The 21283-nt window shown below is 37.3% G+C and overlaps 3 protein-coding genes across 3 annotated transcripts; 1 reads left to right on the top strand and 2 right to left on the bottom strand.

Annotated features, from left to right (window-relative positions):
- Positions 1-5481: 5481 nt before the first annotated feature.
- LOC146946598 (receptor-like protein EIX2) lies at positions 5482-6819 on the bottom strand. Its single transcript, XM_085744599.1, has one exon. The coding sequence runs from the start codon at positions 6567-6569 to the stop codon at positions 5727-5729; it is 843 nt and encodes a 280-aa protein (XP_085600725.1). The 5' UTR covers positions 6570-6819; the 3' UTR covers positions 5482-5726.
- A 3525-nt stretch (positions 6820-10344) lies between these two features.
- LOC146946597 (uncharacterized) lies at positions 10345-11727 on the top strand. Its single transcript, XM_085748264.1, has one exon. It carries the CDS (start codon positions 10345-10347, stop codon positions 11725-11727), a length of 1383 nt encoding a protein of 460 aa, XP_085604390.1.
- A 3922-nt stretch (positions 11728-15649) lies between these two features.
- LOC146946596 (uncharacterized) lies at positions 15650-19931 on the bottom strand. The gene is made up of 2 exons (XM_085748263.1): positions 17669-19931; positions 15650-15768 (listed from the first exon to the last, which is right to left on the bottom strand). The coding sequence occupies exons 1-2, from the start codon at positions 19929-19931 to the stop codon at positions 15650-15652; spliced, it is 2382 nt and encodes a 793-aa protein (XP_085604389.1).
- Positions 19932-21283: the final 1352 nt, after the last annotated feature.

The following is a 21283-nucleotide window of genomic DNA, read 5'->3' as shown; positions in this document are numbered from 1 at the left end:
AAGACCTATTATCTCAAAAATAAATAGTTATAAGAAAGAAAGAGAAACTCAAAAGTTACTTTCCTCATTTCCCAACTTTCTCCTCCCGCCATTTATCAGTCATGCTTCACCTTTCATCTTCTCACTAATTTCAAGCATAATCAATTTCTAGGTTGTTTTCATGGGTAAGTTCATCTTCTTCATTTATTTTTTTATCAAACTGTGTTTCTATGGTGAGTAGAAAACTTGTTGTAGCTTATATGTGTGGATTGTGCTATGTAGTTTTCCTTATTTCTGTTGTAATATCTTTTTTTTTTTTTTTTTGGTTTTTAGCCCTTGTAACTTCCTGCTTTGGATTCCAGATTTGAAAGTTTATTGACTGTTTGTGATGGTTTTGTTTATGGTGTAGTATCACTTCTTATGTGATGTACTTTTCTTCACTTAGGCGACAATGGTCTTCGCCTTGCCCCCCTCTGATGTATCCTCGGAGCTTCCCTTCTTGTATGAGCTTCTCAATTTCCTTCTTAAGCTGCCAGCAGTTGTCACTTGTATGGCCCTGGATTCGGTGGTATTTACACCACGCCTTCAAGTCGTTACACATGCGATCAACTCGAGGCTCAGGGGGATCAGGGATGAGTCTTGATTGATAGACTTCTTTGTAGATTCTCTATGGTCTTGTGTTCAGTGGTGTGAAGTTGTCCAGATTGTACGTTCTTTCTTGCCTTTTAAAAATGCCTCTGTCTCTTGTCGGCGGTGGATAATAGTTCCTCATGTCTCTTCCGGTGCTTCCTCGCTTCACCCTTGATGTAACACTCGGTTCTCGACATGATTTCATCCATGGAATCTACTGGTTTTTGAGCTAAGGATTCGTTGAACAGCCCTACTCGTAGTCCATTTTGGAAAGCGGCCACAAATAGCTCCCGGTTGGGATGTACTACCTTAATTGTGGTTTTGTTGTAGTGAGTGAGATAGCTTCTCAAAGATTCGTTTGACTCTTGCCGAACATTAAATGGCTTATGGTTGAGACCTTGCGATGGCGACTCACCGAGAATTGGTGGATAAGCTTCCTCGTCATGTCTGGGTAGCTGATCATAGAAAACCTAGGTTGGTTCATATACAAACGAAGGGCGGCGGCGCTCAAAGTTCCTGCTAGTAACTTGCACTTGAGAGAATCAGGGGCCATGAGTACGGCCATACGTGTGTTGAAAGAAGTGATATGCTCCACTGGATCGCCCTTGTTGTCGAAGGAAGATAAAGACGTCGATGGAGTGATATGCTCCACTGGATCGCCCTTATGCAGTAAGTAATAGGGGTATTTAGGTATTTTAGGCGCGTTCTAGAGGTTTCTAGAAGCGAGTAGAGGCGGCGCCCTGAGGAGGGCGCGCCTTTGGCTTCTGGGTCTTTCTAGAGGGCGCTGAGGCCTCTGAGAGGGTCTAAAAGCCCTTCTGGAGGTCTTTTAGGTCTTTAAGAATATATTGACAGTCCAATGCACTTCCAAATAAAAAAAGTCTTAAGAGTCATCTTAAGTTAAGGGGAAGAAGCAAAAGAGAAGAAAATAAGCAGCAAAGGATTATGGGAAAAAAATTAAGAAAAGAAGGAAAAAGGAAATCCCTCAAACGTATCAAATGGTTACTAGAAGCACGATAAGAAACCCCTTTAAATAAGCTCCGAGACTTCCGAATCAACGCTCCAGATGAAGGAAAACTTGAAAGTCGCGATCCAACGGTTGAAAAGAAGCCTCAGACAACAAAACACATTCAAGCAATACGCGCGTAAGAGCCATCACACCCAAAAAATCGAAGTTTGAAAATATTAAATGCCAACTACTCCCACTCACTTATCAAAGAAGCCACCGTCCCCAAGATGGAATGACAAGATAATCCTTCCAAAAGCAAAAAACTCTTGAAGGCACCAACATTCAAGGGCGTCCAATTGAACGCCACTTACAGTTAAGGTTGTTGCGTCATAAAGGCATCAACGGGTTGGGGGCAACTGTTCTGGACCAGTAAGAAGGCCAATCCCATACTGACACTTGGACTAAATGCCCACAGACTAAGGCACGTCGCCTGAAGGAACATGTCGGCTTCAGTGCATCGTACCACGTTAGAACACGCCTCCATGCGTTGATCACCATACACTTGTCCTCTAACTACTCCTTAATCATGCGCCGCATATCCCGGAGGCGGTTATTCTCGTACGTGCCTATTTAAGGGTGACTTAGCTTCACCCCCAAGGTATGATTTACTTTTCCTGCACTTTCTACACACTCTTTCTCAATTTCATTACTGACTTGAGCGTTGGAGTGCTAACGTGCCTGCCTGCAGGCACACTTCGTTCAACCGCGGTGACTCATCGACACCATACCAAAGCACTTTCCACCAGCGTTATCTCTAATCCATCCTTACCGGACAGATCAAATAGGATTCTCAATAAACCTAAGTGGAATGATTATGTAGTAAATGTCATTAAGCAGTGGCTACTCACTTCTAGAAGATTGGTGATTCACTTGTTTGTTATGAAAGGATATTATTGAGCCAATAAAAATCTATAATATTTTTGCCTATTTAAGAACTTATACTTCATCAATTACAATCATTAATGAAATTACAAATTAGTCAGTTTCTTCATTATATCTCAATTCTTAGGAAGCCATTTGTGTCTTTAACTCATAGAATCTTAATCACTAATGGTCACCTTCCTTGACAGAGACTGCAATCCAATTCCCAGATTTTTCTAGCGATGCAGGACAGCTAACACCATTCTAGAATTAAGCCGGGAGGGTCTTATTTGGGACGAGAACTCTGGCGAAAGTCTCGGACGAAGCGATTATGGTATGAATTCAATAAAGATTAATTTGTAGGGGCAATGTCTTGATATGCAAATCATGGAATGGAAATTCAATGATAGATGATACTCTGAATACACTACAAGAAAATGCAGCATTTGCTACCAATATTTTACTCATAATCAGAATCCCTAATCGATTGAATTTTTGTTTCTCATAATCAGATTCGTTCATCACTGAATCCTTAATGCTGTTCTAGTTCATCCCTGAATTCCTAATTGCTCATTCTCACTATGACTCACTGGTTCTCGATCTCAATCTGAATAATCAGAATCGATTTCACTGGTTCATTTCGCTTCTTCGCCGCACTTCGGCATTCGCCGCAGTCCAATGTATTGAATTTTCTCGTATTTTTGTGTTATTATGATATGACATGATGTTAAGTCCATTGTGATTAAGAAACTCAATTTCTTGATTTGAATTTTGCAATTTAATATATGTAGTTTGTTAGGTTTGTGTTTGATTTTGGTGAGAATGATATAAACTATAGATTATTTCTTGTTTTGTGTTTGATTTTGGATTTTCTTGTTAATATAGTATGCTTCTGCAAACTCATTCTTTACATTGCCTAATTACTTATTTCTAGATGAGATATGGAAAGGTTTTCTTAATTTAGAAATAAGATTCATAGGTTGAAATGGATGAACGCAACCTAAGATAGCAGCTACTAATATTAGAAAACCATTAGAAGGGAAATAATCTACTATCTTAGTGGTGTAAATTTAGCAGCTTGTATCTTAGATTGTAAACTACTAATATTTGAACTAGAAAATCAATGATTTAGTACCTGGGATATTGGTTGTAATATGCTTAGATTGAAGGTCGGTTTGTTGATATAGTAGTTGAAAGTGTCTGCAGCAGGAATCAAAATTGATGCAGGATTGGCGAAGAAATTTTTTAAATGAGAGAGAAGGATTTGGCGATTTGAAAAAGTTTTTGCTTGTTTAGATCGAAGGAAAAGCTTTCTCGCCAGAGTCTATTACCAGCTAAGCACAACGATTATCACTCTCTTCTAAGGTAAATATATGTCTATTTCTCTTTCTTTTTCTTTTCTAAGGCAAGTTTACTTGGACTTGGTTTTCTAACTGCATTAATTGCATTTGATGTCAAGGTAAGTATAGTAATGAGAGTTCATCTTCAAATTCTACTTTTAATCCTTCAAAATTTGGTAACTGCCACATTTCAGCTTAATTTATTGATTATGATATATCAATTTTTTTTTTTGCTTTTGTTATCTCATTGTAGTTGGTTGATGATAGATGACTGTGAGAGATTTTTACGTGTAATGTTAGGATTAATATTGTTAGTTGTCACTATAGTTGCGGTATTCCATGTAAAGACAGAATGTTCTCTATATTGCACAATTTTTATATTTATCTATTTACTTGAGGATTTAGTCCTTTTAATAAAATTAGTACTAAAGTAACTTTTAATTCTCTTTGATTTAATTCGATATCTAGGTTAAATTTATACTGTATTTGAATTCATATTGAGTATTTTGTTCTTTCAAATGAGATATAGATTGAAGAGATATTGAGCCAAGAGCTTCTTGAATCTTGACCCTCAAAAGCATTGGTTTGATGGGATTGATTTCTCTGGCTGTTTGCAATGGTGATAGGCATGTAATTGGGTGAGCCAAGAGTTTATTAAATCTTGATGTCCAAAACAATTATGCCAAGAGAGGTAATGTTAAGTTGCTTTGGAAGCATTTCATCACTCTTCAAAACAAATAAAAAAATGAAAAGAAAGAAAATGACCAAACAAAGTTAGCTTGTTTTAAGTAAATTTCAACCATACTTTTGTTATAACAATATCTGAGTTACACACTTATATTGTTGTGCATGATGAACTAGGTATTATGCTTATTTTTGATGAACTAGGTATGTTCTGTTTTGCGTGTCAAATTTATAATCTATGCTACCTGTTGCACTATGTCCTGACTCATACTAAAATTCAAGGTGCATATATTACTTGTTTTGTAGGAAACATTTATCTTGAAATTTTGATGATTTTGTTGGTCAAATTAGTATTTGGGTTAGGTATTTTGAACACTAATTTGACGAGTAAAATCACCTTTTCTTTTTCTCTTTTTCCCTGCCTTGATCTCAATTTTATATATCAGCTATTGAGATTCTCTCTGAGGGGTATGAGATTATAAGTTTCAGAGGTCGAGGTCAATAGGCACTCACTCTTGTCAGAACTGGTATGTTCCTCTAGCATTTTTTTTTTCGTTTTTGTTCACAATCTTCGATTTGCCTAAGCTACATATTAGATAGTTAGGACGTTATATTTTCTGTTATTTGTGTATGGAATTCTGAGATAGAATCATACGAGAGGAAATTATGAAAGAGTTGTATACCCAGAAAAGAATTAAAAAAACCAAGCTGTGTATTTAGATAGTTGGCATTGTTTAGTGTTAAATCTGTAATGTATGCTCAGAAATTAATTTGGAAATCCCAACTGATCAAGTGCAAACTCAACATGTGGCGTCTGAATTAAATTCTGAACTTAACTGTAGATGAGCACATATAAGTAGATTGACCACTTTTGAGAAAATTAGAAATGTATCACATTAACTGGACTTAACTGTGAGTAATGCTTGGTAAGCCTTTCATACCAATCCCGCGGAGCCTGGACAAGGCCATAAATGACTTAATTTGATTTTCATAACAACTGTTTAGAGATCACAACTCAATAAGATTAGAGATCACAACTCAATAAGATTGCAATCCTTTTACCTTATCTTTGTGTTTACAACCATCTGAATTTAATTTCATTTTGCTAGGCCTCTAAGCAAGATTTACATTATTGGTGACTAGTTAAACTTATTTCACACTTTATAAAGTGAGGGACTTCCCTTGCTCATAAGGCGAGGGACGTCCCTTGAAATATTCATGTTTCACTAATCAATACGGTTTCCCATACATCTTTTCTTTATCCTGCGCACTACCCTATCAATGAAATTAAAGTAAGCATCCCTCCGACCCTTCTTCAACAAGAAAACTCCAATAAAAACCCAAAAGCCTGTAGCAAATCCAATTGCTACAACAAAATAAAACCACAGTTTCTCAGCTCTATCATGCTTACCATCATCATCTTTACTTTCATCTCTATTATCAACATGGCAACGATTCAACAATGGTGCACCACAAAGATATTTGTTGCCAACATAAATAGATGGATCATTAAATGTTAAAAACTGGTTTCCTTGTGGAATTGGTCCTGAAAGGTTGTTGTAGGACAAGTTTAGTGCAGATAGAAAAGTTAAACTAGACATGGTGTGTGGAATTGAGCCTGAAAGTTGACCCTGAGAGAGGTCCAACGATTCAAGTGACTTCATGTCCCCTATGGCTGTAGGAATTTCACCTGACAAATGATTGTGTGACAAATTTAGGCCTCGTAAAGCAGTGAGAAGAGTTATTTCTCTAGGAATAGGACCACTCAAATTGTTGTTTGATAAATCCACATTGGCCACAAATTTCAAATTTCTTGTGTAATGATCTTCTCTTCCTTTAATGACCAGGCTGACATCTTGTTCATACCATTCAATATATGTCGACTCACTGGGTGCTAAGGAAACAGATGGTTTCCATCCTTGAATCATTGCTGTAAAATTCCCAACGCAGTGTGGGATTGACCCCATCAACATGTTGTTGGATAGATCCAAGATTTGCAAAGCTGAAAGTTTGCAAAGATGTGATGGAATGTTCCCTTGGAACTTGTTTTGTCTTAACCTTAGTGTCATACCCCAATTTTTGAACTAAGGATCCTACATTCATACACTGACACGTGCCCTTCGTCCCTGATCAATCTCTGATTTTTCAATCAAAAATTCAGCACCTGATCAATCTCTGATTTTTCAATCAAAAATTCAGCAGAGAGGTATTTTAAAATACCTCATATTTTTGTTCTGAGTCGGGCCCACTTCTCTTTCTTTTTTTAATCATTATTTCCATCTTTTATTTTGTTTAATTAATTTTGATTTTGATTTTTTTTGTTAGTCATTTTTATTTTAATTAGTCATTCATTTCTTTTAATTAATTAATTACTTTTTTTCTTCCTTTAAGATAAGTCCAACAAATAATGTAACAAATAATGTCCGTATAGTAATTTTTTTTTTTATTTTCATTTCTTTGTTATTTGTATTATTATATATTTTTTTTTCTTTTTAGTTGATAAGAATAAAAAAACTGTCACGCAAGCAATTCCAGTCCCAACACAGCCTGTCAAAAAGGTCCAGATACAAGGCAATGCGTTTCATCAATCCAAATCCAATCCTATGTTCTTCATCCCAATCCAAATCACAATTTTTTCTGCATCTTTAACAAACCCTAATCCAAGTTCATGACACTATAAATATAACCAGCATCACAACACACAAGGGGGCCGAGTTTTCAAGCACAACCTACAAATGAATCACGCCTAATTCATCTGTAGAACACAACAATTTCAACGCGCATAAACCTGCAAACAACCTCAATCATACTATCACAGAAAAATCCAGCCAACACATAAAATACACAAACAATTCTCAGAGACCGAAAACCTGCAAATTTTTAACACAGACAACACAAAAAAACAATCAACTAATCCAATACCGAAACGACGAACCCACAACCGCGCAAGTCCTCAACAATCAGAAGCTTCGCAAAGCCGAACCAACACGACAACTACCGATTCACAGCCGTACCGCGCACCAGGTCGCAAGCCTCACTCAACTCGACCCAAATCCGTACCGAAGGAACCAAACAGACCAGCAACCGCAGGAACGAAGTCCCTCACGTCCGTAAACAAGCACCACCGGATCCCAAACAAGAGTCAAAAAGGTAGTAACTTTCAATATCTTAGATTTAGGTTGATTTGATTTCGTTTTGATGAATTTGAGTTTAGAATAAAAGAAGAAGAAAAAGAAGGGATTTAAGAAAGAAAATCGTAAAAAAATAAAATAAGAAAAGAATGAAGAGAATGGCGAGAGAGAAGAACCGTGAAAAAGAAGAAGAAAGAGAAATGGGAGAAGGAAATGAGGAAAGAGAGAGAGGAATTAGAATTTATGATGGACCCTTTGATCCAACGCGCGTGGGTGTACGGTCTTACCATGCACCCACGTGCCTTTTCCCTTTGATTGCTGATCAGCAGTTTTTGACCTTCCACTCCATGTTCAAAATCAGGCCGTATGATCAATCAGACGGCCCATTTCGAATCCCTCAAGCCTATGACCCGCTCCAGGTACTAAACCGAACCATCCAGGGTCCTAACCCGACCCGTCCAGCCTGTTCCTAAGATCATTTTCACTTTTTTACTTACTGCATGCCTCTGGATACTGCCGCACCCCCCTTTACATGCATTTTTTTTTTTACTTATCTCGTTTCTAGTTTGTTTATTGTCCATGCATTTTAGTTTCATTGTATTTATTCCACTGCATCTCATTTTAATTCATGTTACATTCTTTTTTTATTTTTTTTTTAGCATCTTTAATTATCATCATTTATTTTATTAGCCGTTTATAATGTAACTAGGCTTTAGTATAATTTATTGCAGACCTTAGAATGTATAATAGGTTTAAATGTAAATAATTTATTTTTCTTATCATTTACTTTCTCGCAGACCATAGCATGTATAATAGGTTTTTTTGTAATAGCTTAGGTGCATGTGTGCGTGTGTGGGTGTATGCTTTATTTTTATGCTCCTAGTCTAGGTTAAAGGTTCTTGTAGTGATCCCACGTCACTACGAGATACCTACGTTTTATTTTCTTGCTCCGTTAGTTTCGATTCTAGTTTAATTATTATTCAAACACAACAAAAAAACATGCAAATATTCAAAAAACACAAAAATATTTTCTAAATAAACCTTGATCCTAAATCAAGTGACGTCTTTTTTTTTATTTTCTTTTCTTAATCAAATTTTAATCCATTTAATTTTACTTTGAGTAATTTTCTTTCAATATTAAAAAACACAAACAAATATCATTTGCCACTTTGGCTTTTCCATTTTAAAACCTTTTTTTCAAACTAATAAAAAACACACAACGAATCAAACGTCGGTTTTTTAACCCCGAACTACGAGGTTTTGATCCCTCACGGGTACGTAGGCAGAGGACACTCGTCCTTCCAAATCAATAAAATGTAGATAATTAGGTCTTTCTATTTAATCATTTAAATTCCATTTTTTCCAAAAAAAGTAAGCAAGTTATAGTACACTAATTAAATAAAACCAAGAGGTTCCCGTAGAGTACTACGGACATAAAGGGTGCTAATACCTTCCCTTTATGTAACTAACCCCCGAACCCTAAATCTTTTCAAATGTGGGGTGTTTGAACTTTTTTCCCTTTTCTTTAAAAATTAAATGTTCAGTCGTGAAATAATTAGTGAGTCAAAAAGCTAATCAAATAGCCTTGATCTCCGAAAAATGACGCGACAGAAATGGCGACTTCACTGGGGACCCCCTAAGAGGGTTGAGCCTAACTTGGTCTTATTTAAATTTTGTGCTATAACTTGCTTAAAAATCAAAAAAATAAAAGATGGAAATACCTGTATATATGTGTTCTCCCTTCTTCTTCTTTCTCCCTTCTTTTAACGTGAGTGGTGAGATAAGTCCTAACCCGGACTTGAGTGAAATATAAGATAGGAGTGGTAGACTCATAGTGGCATACCGAGAGTATTCTCGTGTCTTGTCACACGTGAGATAACCACACTTAGCGGAGGAGCTTGAAGTGATATATGTCGGCGGGTGTTGTCACGCTTAGACTTTATTACTCTTAAGTTTCCGTTGAACGCTAAGGACCTTTAGTAACCCTTAACCCATCTTGGCCTTTTTAGGACGTAGTGCGGTGGCTAACCGGGTGTTGTCTCGGTATTAGTCGACTGCGATACTACACTCGAACTAGACTTTCCTACGAACGATGTTGGACCGGGTGTTGTCTCGGTATCCGATAAAGTTCAAAGGCGGTCGGAATTCGGTAACTTGGTAGAACCTTTGTTACAAGTGCAAATGAAACCATAGTCCTTACCAAATGGCGTTGTTACCCTTGACTCCATCATCATGGACCTTAAACCTCACCATGTTTTCACCGTTTGTGTTGCATAAACATGCATACATGCATTCATTCATAAAAACTTTTCTCTTTAAACATTGAAGGACTTAGATAAATCTTTGTAAACATCAGAGGTATAGACCTTGTAAAGAGGGACACCAAGGAATACAATTTCAAAAGTCTCAAACTAGACCTTAGCTTTGTCAGGGACTTTGTCTTTGGCATTTCTTTTGAGGGAACTGTTTTCAACATTTCAAATTATCAAATGAAAAATATTTCTTATGATGTTTACAATTACTTTGACAAATCCTTCGAAAATGTGTGTCTATTTTTGCATAACATCATGCATCATCGTGCATTTCATGGTCTCAATTCTGAGTCTCACAAATTTTCCTTCTCCATAAAAGGTCAACCAATCTCAAAAGTGTCATGGCGTCCTCGTCCGAAACCAACTCGCATGTACAACACTCGAGCAATCATAAAGAGAAGATGGATTTTCTCGAGCAAGAAAATCAATTGCTCCGGGAGGAAATTGCAGCCATGCAGACCAAGATGGACGAAATGACTGAATTGATGAAGACACTGACAATTGCTCAAGCACGTCCCCCTGCTCCTCCTATCAGGACTCAAGCCGAAACTGTTTCTATTGGCCCTGAATGGATGTTTTGTGCCGATACTCCGGAGTACTCTGCTCCACAACGTTCCGTGCCCTGGTTCCCGCCTCTTACTGCTGGCGAAATACTCCGTCCCATTGCTTGTGAAGCTCAGATGCCTACCCATCAATATGTAGCTCATGTTCCTCCACCTCCTATGAGAGCTCCTCCAGTCACTATGACCTATTCAGCACTTGTGATGCATACCATTCCACAAGAAGAAGAGCCCATCTACCATTTAGGGGATATGGAAGCCTATGATAGAGTGAATGACTTGCAGCAAAAATATGATGAAATTCAGCGAGATGTGAGAGCCCTCCACAGGAAGAAAGTATTTGGGAAGACTGCTTATGATCTTTGTTTGGTGCCAAATGTTCAAATACCCCACAAGTTCAAGGTACCAGACTTCGAGAAGTATAAGGGAAAATCCTGTCCTGAGGAACATCTAACAATGTATGTGAGAAGAATGTCTGCCTATTCCAAGGATGATTCAGTCCTTATCTATTTCTTCCATGAAAGTTTGGCTAGTCCTGCCTCAAAATGGTACACGAATCTAGATAAAACAAATATCCAAACTTTTCAAGATCTTTGTGATGCTTTTGTGGAGCAATACAGTTACAATGTGGATATGGCCCCAGATCGAAGTGATCTACAAGCTATGACTCAGGGAGACAAAGAAACGTTCAAAGAGTATGCCCAGCGGTGGAGGGATACTGCTGCCCAAGTCAGCCCGCGCATAGAAGAGAAGGAGATGACCAAGCTCTTTTTTAAAACTCTCAGTCAGTTCTATTACGTGAATATGGTCGGAAGTACCCCCAGGGACTTTGCTGAGATGGTTGCTACGGGTGTACGACTAGAAGAAGGAGTCCGAGAAGGACGATTGATCAATGAAAGTGTCCCCGCTGGCAGTTCAAAGGAGAAAGACCAGGGAGTGAATATGGTGAAAGGTCAGCAAGTCGATCCACATCGCCAGGCTCAAAAAACGCCGCAGTATGACCCGATTCCTATAAAATATGCGGTTTTGCATCCACAGTTGCTCGAAAGGAATCTAGTCCAGACCAAGGCGCCTCCTCCGGTACCAACAAGATTGCCAGCAGGGTATAGACCTGACCTTTTCTGTACCTTCCATCAAGGGGCACCTGGCCATGATATTGAACATTGTAATGCAATGAAGAAGGCAGTTCAAAATTTGATCCGGACCAACCGCCTGACCTTCTAAGACTTAACACGAGGAGTGGTTAACTGTAATTGGGTCGCTGTTGACGTTCCTTCCGCTGTTCTTTTGTTCAAATAATGTTTGGTTGTTGCTTTTCGCTTTTCAAAAAAATATCCTTTCGTCCCGCCCGAGACGAAAGTGAACTTGTGTAGGGCTTTTGCTTCATATATTTTCCATCATTAATAAAAAGGTCGTTTTGATCCCGACTTTCATTTTATCTTGTGCTTTTTCTGGAAAAATGGCAATACAAAAAACCAAAAAATATAATCATTCTCAAATATCTGCACAATCATAACTTACACTTGTCAAAATCAATAATCAAATCATGCATTAATAAACCCGTTGAACACATTAACCATGTACTCTCTTCCAACTTTGAGTTCCCTGTGTCCGAAGCTGAAGAAGGGAATGAAGAGATTCCCGACGAGATCTCTCACATACTGGGGCATCTTAGCCATCGAAGCTGCAAACAAAATATCAAGGAAATTATCCAGAAGATGACATTCAATTACAAAGACTGGCTCGGGGTGCTACCATTCGCTTTGCTCAAATATCGTACTTCAGTACACATTTCAACAGGGGCAACCCCCCCTCCTTCCCCAATATGCAACATGGAGGTCGTGCTTTCCGTGAAGGTCGAAGTCCCGTTAATAGGAGTTCTGCTAAAGTCCAAGCCTAATCGAATTTAAATACATGACGACCTTTGTACAAATATATCAAAAGAGGTTTGAAACAAGCTTCTAACAAGAAGGCTCGTCCCCTTGAATTCAAGAAAGAGACTTTGTGCCCAACTTTGTACTACTTTCCAACCAGACTCCAGGGGCAAGTGGACGCCTAATTATGAAGACTTGTGAGCAATGACTCGTACAATCATGGATGGTGACAAACTCACATGTCCTATGAATGCCGGTGCAGTCAAGAAATACTTTGTCAAAATAAAAGCTCGATAAATCGCAAACCTGAAAAAGCGACTTAGGCAAAAATGAGCGTCTCGGTGGACTGAAAACCCGAAAGGGCAGTCCAGGCAAAAATTAGAGACAAAAAAGAAAATTAAAAAAATGATGGTTATCCTGATAGATTGAAAACCCGAAAAGGGCGATCTATGCAAAAGTTAAGGATCATGACAAGTAACTGCATCAGTCAGCACAGTCCACTTGGGGCATCCAGTCGTCAAAAGAACCTCCGATTCAAAGCATCTGCAAACCAAAGACTCAGAACTGGGGCATTCAAAGTTGTCAGGAAGTATAACAGTTATATGTGTTCAATGTACCTTCCCATATATTTACCATTTTCCAAATTTTTCAAAGATCCGTGGAGCCATGCCATTGGTAGGCCACCACTCAATTCATCAAATTCGAGCCTGTGCCCATTTATTTGGAACTCTCATTTATTCTATTTGCAAAATTTCTTCTATTTTTGATGGCAATACTTGAAGCAAAAAATTTTCAGAATACAAAAACTTTTTTTTACATCTTTTGAAAAGTATGAACAACAAACACACTCTCTTTGAACTTGTGAGTAGTCGAAGCGTACATCAGCATCCGCCTCGAGAACGGTTACATTCCGGAAAAGAAACATGTCTAAACACAATGGAGGGGACCTCTGCTTCAAGCAAGATGCTTTCACAGTCAAAAAAATATATACAAAAAATGATACAAAAAATCAATGCTCGCTAAGTCGAAAAACCTGAAAAGGCGGCTTAGGCAATAGAGAGCGTCCCGGTGGACTGAAAACCCGAAAGGGCGGTCCAGGCAAAAATTAGGGGCACAAAAAAGGAATATACTCCCGGTGGACTGAAAACCCGAAAGGGCGGTCCAGGCAAAAGTTAGGGATTTTCAAAAAAAATACAAAAAATGACTGTCGAAGCATGACAAGGAAAAAACATTCCGCACTGATTTACAAATGGCGACTTCTTCCAGGCTGTTGCTTAAACAATGGGCTTTCTCCCCAAGATTCATCAGTTGCTATTCATCAGTTGCAACCTTGTGTCGGGTTTTACACCGTCAACGGCTTGATTTGTTCACAATAACATCATCTCCAAGGAAGTTCGCTGAGTGTTTGTACTGCGATGTCAGTCCGACTCCCATCTTACCTGTCTTGTCTTGTTTCATCAAGTCATCTGTCATATACAGTCGTACAAGTTACATCCATACATTCATACATCCATTTATACAATCGCACATTCATACAGTAATACTTTCACACATTCATACACTCATGCCTACACAACATCAATTCATACATGATTGCATTAGTCACCAAAATCTTGTGTCGATCGTGTCTCTTCAGTTCGGTCTTTACTTATCATTGCGTCAAGCAGCAAGTTTCTACACATGAACATCTGACATTTACCTTCTTATCATCAGAAGTGTCATCCCCAGTGTGTCTGGTCCAGAGATGTCACTCATTATAAGCCCGGTGGATTCCGGCGAACTCTTACAAAGCCCAGTGGATTCTGGCAAACTTTTATCAAAAGCCGAGTGGATTCTCGCAAAAGCCCAGTGGATTCTGGCAAACTTTTATCAAAAGCCGAGTGGATTCTCGCAAAAGCCGAGTGGATTCTCGCAAAAGCCGAGTGGATTCTCGCAAAAGCCGAGTGGATTCTCGCAAAAAGCCGAGTGGATTCTCGCAAAAAGCCGAGTGGATTCTCGCAAATGTTTATCTTGTTTCAAGCTGCCAGTCCCAAACAACGGACCGCTTGAGTTTATCTTGTTTCAAGCTGCCAGTCCTAAACAACGGACCGCTTGAGTCTCTTTTATCTTGCTTCAAGCTGCCAGTCCTAAACAACGGACCGCTTGAGTCTCTTTTATCTTGTTTCAAGCTGCCAGTCCTAAACAACGGACCACTTGAGTTTACCTTTCGTCATGTTTCAGTTTGGAACATGTTATTTTCTTCAGTGTCATCCCCAGTTTAGCTGTTCAAGTGATATCGCTAAAGAGTGTTGTCTTCATTAAGCTATCGTCCCGAACCGATACGGTAGTAGACAATCTTTTCCCCAGTGAAACTACATTCCCCTAGCGGAGTCGGATCCATTTCTTCAACGAATTTGGGTATCCCGTTGTTGTTTCACGACTCACTCAAATCATCTTTGTCTTCCTGCATTCATACAAGCATTTCACGAGCATTCATAGCATCTTAGGTCCAAAATTGGTGTACTTTGTATTTAAGTCTCTTCGCTCCGATCGAATTAAAGATTCCATCTTCAAATCTCCGGGCGAAGAAACTTAAATAGGGGCATCTGTCATACCCCAATTTTTGACCTAAGGATCCTACATTCATACACTGACACGTGCCCTTCGTCCCTGATCAATCTCTGATTTTTCAATCAAAAATTCAGCACCTGATCAATCTCTGATTTTTCAATCAAAAATTCAGCAGAGAGGTATTTTAAAATACCTCATATTTTTGTTCTGAGTCGGGCCCACTTCTCTTTCTTTTTTTAATCATTATTTCCATCTTTTATTTTGTTTAATTAATTTTGATTTTGATTTTTTTTGTTAGTCATTTTTATTTTAATTAGTCATTCATTTCTTTTAATTAATTAATTACTTTTTTTTTCCTTTAAGATAAGTCCAACAAATAATGTAACAAATAATGTCCGTATAGTAATTTTTTTTTTATTTTCATTTCTTTGTTATTTGTATTATTATATATTTTTTTTTCTTTTTAGTTGATAAGAATAAAAAAACTGTCACGCAAGCAATTCCAGTCCCAACACAGCCTGTCAAAAAGGTCCAGATACAAGGCAATGCGTTTCATCAATCCAAATCCAATCCTATGTTCTTCATCCCAATCCAAATCACAATTTTTTCTGCATCTTTAACAAACCCTAATCCAAGTTCATGACACTATAAATATAACCAGCATCACAACACACAAGGGGGCCGAGTTTTCAAGCACAACCTACAAATGAATCACGCCTAATTCATCTGTAGAACACAACAATTTCAACGCGCATAAACCTGCAAACAACCTCAATCATACTATCACAGAAAAATCCAGCCAACACATAAAATACACAAACAATTCTCAGAGACCGAAAACCTGCAAATTTTTAACACAGACAACACAAAAAAACAATCAACTAATCCAATACCGAAACGACGAACCCACAACCGCGCAAGTCCTCAACAATCAGAAGCTTCGCAAAGCCGAACCAACACGACAACTACCGATTCACAGCCGTACCGCGCACCAGGTCGCAAGCCTCACTCAACTCGACCCAAATCCGTACCGAAGGAACCAAACAGACCAGCAACCGCAGGAACGAAGTCCCTCACGTCCGTAAACAAGCACCACCGGATCCCAAACAAGAGTCAAAAAGGTAGTAACTTTCAATATCTTAGATTTAGGTTGATTTGATTTCGTTTTGATGAATTTGAGTTTAGAATAAAAGAAGAAGAAAAAGAAGGGATTTAAGAAAGAAAATCGTAAAAAAATAAAATAAGAAAAGAATGAAGAGAATGGCGAGAGAGAAGAACCGTGAAAAAGAAGAAGAAAGAGAAATGGGAGAAGGAAATGAGGAAAGAGAGAGAGGAATTAGAATTTATGATGGACCCTTTGATCCAACGCGCGTGGGTGTACGGTCTTACCATGCACCCACGTGCCTTTTCCCTTTGATTGCTGATCAGCAGTTTTTGACCTTCCACTCCATGTTCAAAATCAGGCCGTATGATCAATCAGACGGCCCATTTCGAATCCCTCAAGCCTATGACCCGCTCCAGGTACTAAACCGAACCATCCAGGGTCCTAACCCGACCCGTCCAGCCTGTTCCTAAGATCATTTTCACTTTTTTACTTACTGCATGCCTCTGGATACTGCCGCACCCCCCTTTACATGCATTTTTTTTTTTACTTATCTCGTTTCTAGTTTGTTTATTGTCCATGCATTTTAGTTTCATTGTATTTATTCCACTGCATCTCATTTTAATTCATGTTACATTCTTTTTTTATTTTTTTTTAGCATCTTTAATTATCATCATTTATTTTATTAGCCGTTTATAATGTAACTAGGCTTTAGTATAATTTATTGCAGACCTTAGAATGTATAATAGGTTTAAATGTAAATAATTTATTTTTCTTATCATTTACTTTCTCGCAGACCATAGCATGTATAATAGGTTTTTTTGTAATAGCTTAGGTGCATGTGTGCGTGTGTGGGTGTATGCTTTATTTTTATGCTCCTAGTCTAGGTTAAAGGTTCTTGTAGTGATCCCACGTCACTACGAGATACCTACGTTTTATTTTCTTGCTCCGTTAGTTTCGATTCTAGTTTAATTATTATTCAAACACAACAAAAAAACATGCAAATATTCAAAAAACACAAAAATATTTTCTAAATAAACCTTGATCCTAAATCAAGTGACGTCTTTTTTTTATTTTCTTTTCTTAATCAAATTTTAATCCATTTAATTTTACTTTGAGTAATTTTCTTTCAATATTAAAAAACACAAACAAATATCATTTGCCACTTTGGCTTTTCCATTTTAAAACCTTTTTTTCAAACTAATAAAAAACACACAACGAATCAAACGTCGGTTTTTTAACCCCGAACTACGAGGTTTTGATCCCTCACGGGTACGTAGGCAGAGGACACTCGTCCTTCCAAATCAATAAAATGTAGATAATTAGGTCTTTCTATTTAATCATTTAAATTCCATTTTTTCCAAAAAAGGTAAGCAAGTTATAGCACACTAATTAAATAAAACCAAGAGGTTCCCGTAGAGTACTACGGACATAAAGGGTGCTAATACCTTCCCTTTATGTAACTAACCCCCGAACCCTAAATCTTTTCAAATGTGGGGTGTTTGAACTTTTTTCCCTTTTCTTTAAAAATTAAATGTTCAGTCGTGAAATAATTAGTGAGTCAAAAAGCTAATCAAATAGCCTTGATCTCCGAAAAATGACGCGACACTTAGAATCTGCATTAGGGAGAAAATGTCACCTATCCATGAAGGTATAGTTCCCGACATTTGATTATCTCCAATGTCTAAGATTAACAGTTGTTTTAAATTTCTCAAGAATGATGGAAACTCCCCATGAAGATTGTTATTATTCAAATGCAGCCATAGTAAAGTTGAAAGCTGACCGAACGAGCTTGGAATAACACCTGATAATTTGTTCGAAGAAAGATTTATCTCGTTCAATCTTTGAGTTGAATTCCAACAATCAGGAATGTTGCCAATTAATTTGTTCACTGAAAGGTCAAGATTGTACAAAGAGTTGATTTTGCAGATTGAATTTGGAATGGAGTCATTTATGGAGTTGTTTCCAAGAAGCAAGTGAGTAAGATTGGGCAATCTATGAGCAATATTTTCGGGAAGTGACCCAGTGATATGGTTATTGGTGAGATTCACATAGGCTAGTGAATTGGGAAATTTTATTTCAGAAAATATGCCTTCCAAATTGTTGAGAGACAAGTCTAAATTGCGCAGGTTCAAAAGTTGACCAAAACTATCAGGAAATTTCCCTTGCAATTTATTTTGACTAAGATAGAGGGTTTGCAAATTTGAAAGTCGACCAATATTTTGTGGGATTGTGCCATTCAGAGAGTTTTCTGACACATCAAGGTTTTCTAGGCTGACTAATTGCACAAGATTCCTAGGAATGACACCATAAAAATGATTTGAAGAAATAATCAAGGTGTTTAGATTGTTGAATTGTCCAATACAATTAGGAAGATATCCAGTTAAATTATTATTGTTCAGAATCAAATACTTTAGATTGACAAGTGTTGTTATACTACAAGGAAGACCCCCAAACAAGTGGTTATTAGATAGGTCCAACTGGATTAGATTTCCCAGTTTTCCTACTGAGTTTGGAATAGTTCCATTCAAGTAATTGTTACCAAGGGTTAAATATTTCAAATTTGACAATTTTCCCAAAAAATTTGGAATAGGACCATGGAAAAAACTTGAATGAAGTGTGAGGGTTACCATATTTTCAAGTTGCCCCAACCATGTCGGAAGCTGATCTTTGAAGTTGTTGTTGGTCATATCAAAGTCCACTAAACCAGATCCATTGCATCTTGCAGGTTGTAAATTACCGATAAGTGCATCTCCTTGAAGTCTGTTTCCAGACAAATCTAGTGACAGAAGCTGACACATATTTCCTAGCATTGTTGGTATCGAACCCTCAATATGGTTCACATGATTCCATGAAATATTGAGGTACAAAAGACTCTCTAACCCACCTAACCATAATGGAACAGATTCAATTTTGTTTTGGGAAAGGTCAAGCGATGTCAAGGAAGTCAAATTTCGAAGAGCTGATGGAACTGAACCGTTAAGAGCATTGCTTCCAAGATAAAGAGAGTCAAGTTTGGCACAATTACTCAACCAAATTGGAACTGAACTAAAACTATTGTTAGAAAGGTCAATAGTTTCAAGTGAAGTCATGTTTCTAAAAACATTCAGATCTGGACCATCAAGTCCATTATCTGCAAGATTGAGTGACTCAATACTAGAAAAATTTGTGAAACTATCAAGTTGTTGATCATGACTGTGCATCTTGGATATGCTGCAGTTTATCAATTCTAATTCTAGCAAAGAGGGAAGCATGGTAATTACCTTGAATAAATTTTGTGCTCTCCCAAGAAAAACATCACTCAGGTAAAGGTTTTGGAGCAATGAAAGTTTTGAAACCCAATTGACATCATCAGAGTGTAAATAAGAATTGAAACTGACATCAAGAAAGTACAATTTTGTGAGGTTTCCAAGGTTATTTGGGATGATACCACTCAAATGGGAATCAGAGATAGAAAGGAATTCTAACTGATTCATAAAATGGATAAAAGTTGGTATTGGACTTGAATTGAAATTGTTTCCACTAAGGTCTAAATAACTAAGATATATAAAAGTTGAAAGAGAAGGATGGATTTCTGGAGCTTCAAGCTTATTTTTTGAGAAGGAACAGTTTGGTTGATAATCTACTCCTCTTTGTGGGTAGCATGGATTCCTAAGGTCAATTTTGACAACATGTCCTGTAATGTTGCTGCAACTTATACCTTTCCATTTACAACAGTCATTTCCTTTCCAAGAGGAAAGTCTTAATGATGTATCATTAAAGCTTCCTTTGAGTGCTACAAGAGCTTGCCTCTCTTGTTCTATGCAACCAAATGATGAATGGCTACTAGAACATAGTAACATGAAACATGTGCTCAAAAGGGTAACAACAACAAAAGCAGAACAACTTTGGTTTCTATGCATATTTGAGGGAAGTGAATGAAGCAAAGCTGCAAGAAGGGTGGGGCGGTTGTGTTATTTTGCCAAGTTAGTTGTTTTTTTTATATATTTTTATTTTTGTTGCAATGAGCCATGTTCGTGTTCTATTTCTTCTTTAGTCAAGTTTGATAAAGACATGTCATGTCCTTTGGCTACTTGTTGCCTACCAAGTAGGACTTTTTAATTCCTTTTAAAAAAAAGGCTTAAGTGCAATTTTGCCCCCCCTATTTTGACTGAATCAGAATTTTACCCCTCCTATTTTAAAACTCGGAATAAACAAAAAAAATTCCATTAAAAATACATGGAAAAACAATATAAACGGAAAAAAATCCCATTAAAAATACATGAAAAAAAAACATAATACACCTGTAAATATTTGGATGATCATTAGCCAAATATACGAGTGCAATAATACACCTAATAATTGATCATCCAAATATTAGCCATGTATTTTAAATGGAATTTTCCATGTATTTTTTTTGGATTTTTTCGTTTATTCTGGTTTATTTCCTACATTTTATCTTTATTTTCTAGTATTTTTCTGCATTTTAAGGTATTTTTTAAAGTTTTTTTGATTTTTTAAAAAATTTATTTATTTTTTGTAATTCCTACATTTTATCTTTATTTTCTAGTATTTTTTAGAATTTTTTTCTGCATTTTAAGGTATTTTTTAAAGTGTTTTTCGATTTTTTTAGAAGTTGTTTATTTTTTGTAATTAAAAATTATTTAATTTAAATAATTAATTAGGTGGATAATAAGATAATGTGGTAGAGGGGGTAAAATTCCGAAAAACATTAAATTGGGGGGGGGGGGGGGGGGTAAAATTCTGAGTTTTAAAATAGGGGGGATAAAATTCCGAAAAACATTAAATTGGGGGGGGGGGGGGGGGGGGGGGGGGTAAAATTCTGATTCAGTCAAAAGGGGGGGGGGGGGGGGGGGGGGGGGGCAAAATTGCACTTAAGCCTAAAAAAATTAGGATTTCTAATTGTAAATTAAAAAAAATCGGGTGGGCACAATGGGGACTCAACTAACACTACTTAGGGCATCTTATTCTGCCAAGTTAGTGTTTTTTTTCCTTCCCTCTTTTGTGTGCCAATGAGCCATGTTCGTGTTCCCTTTGGTCAAGTTGTATAAAGACATGTCACGTCATTTTGCTGGTTGTTGCCTACCAAGTAAGACTTCTAAATTAATTTTTTTTAAAGTAAAAGAATTCAAATTCAAATGTAATAAATACACAATTTTTTTTGCTTTCAATAAGCACAACTTAGTTGATACTTTCAAGAAAAATATTATGCAGAAGTCGGGGTTTGATATTCTAGCTTAGAATTAAAAAATAA

The sequence above is a fragment of the Medicago sativa genome, chromosome 2, assembly GCF_051527215.1.
Source record: "Medicago sativa cultivar Bolivia chromosome 2, Bolivia_mono, whole genome shotgun sequence".
Taxonomy (NCBI): Eukaryota; Viridiplantae; Streptophyta; class Magnoliopsida; order Fabales; family Fabaceae; genus Medicago; species Medicago sativa.
This window is presented reverse-complemented; position numbering and strand designations above follow the sequence as displayed.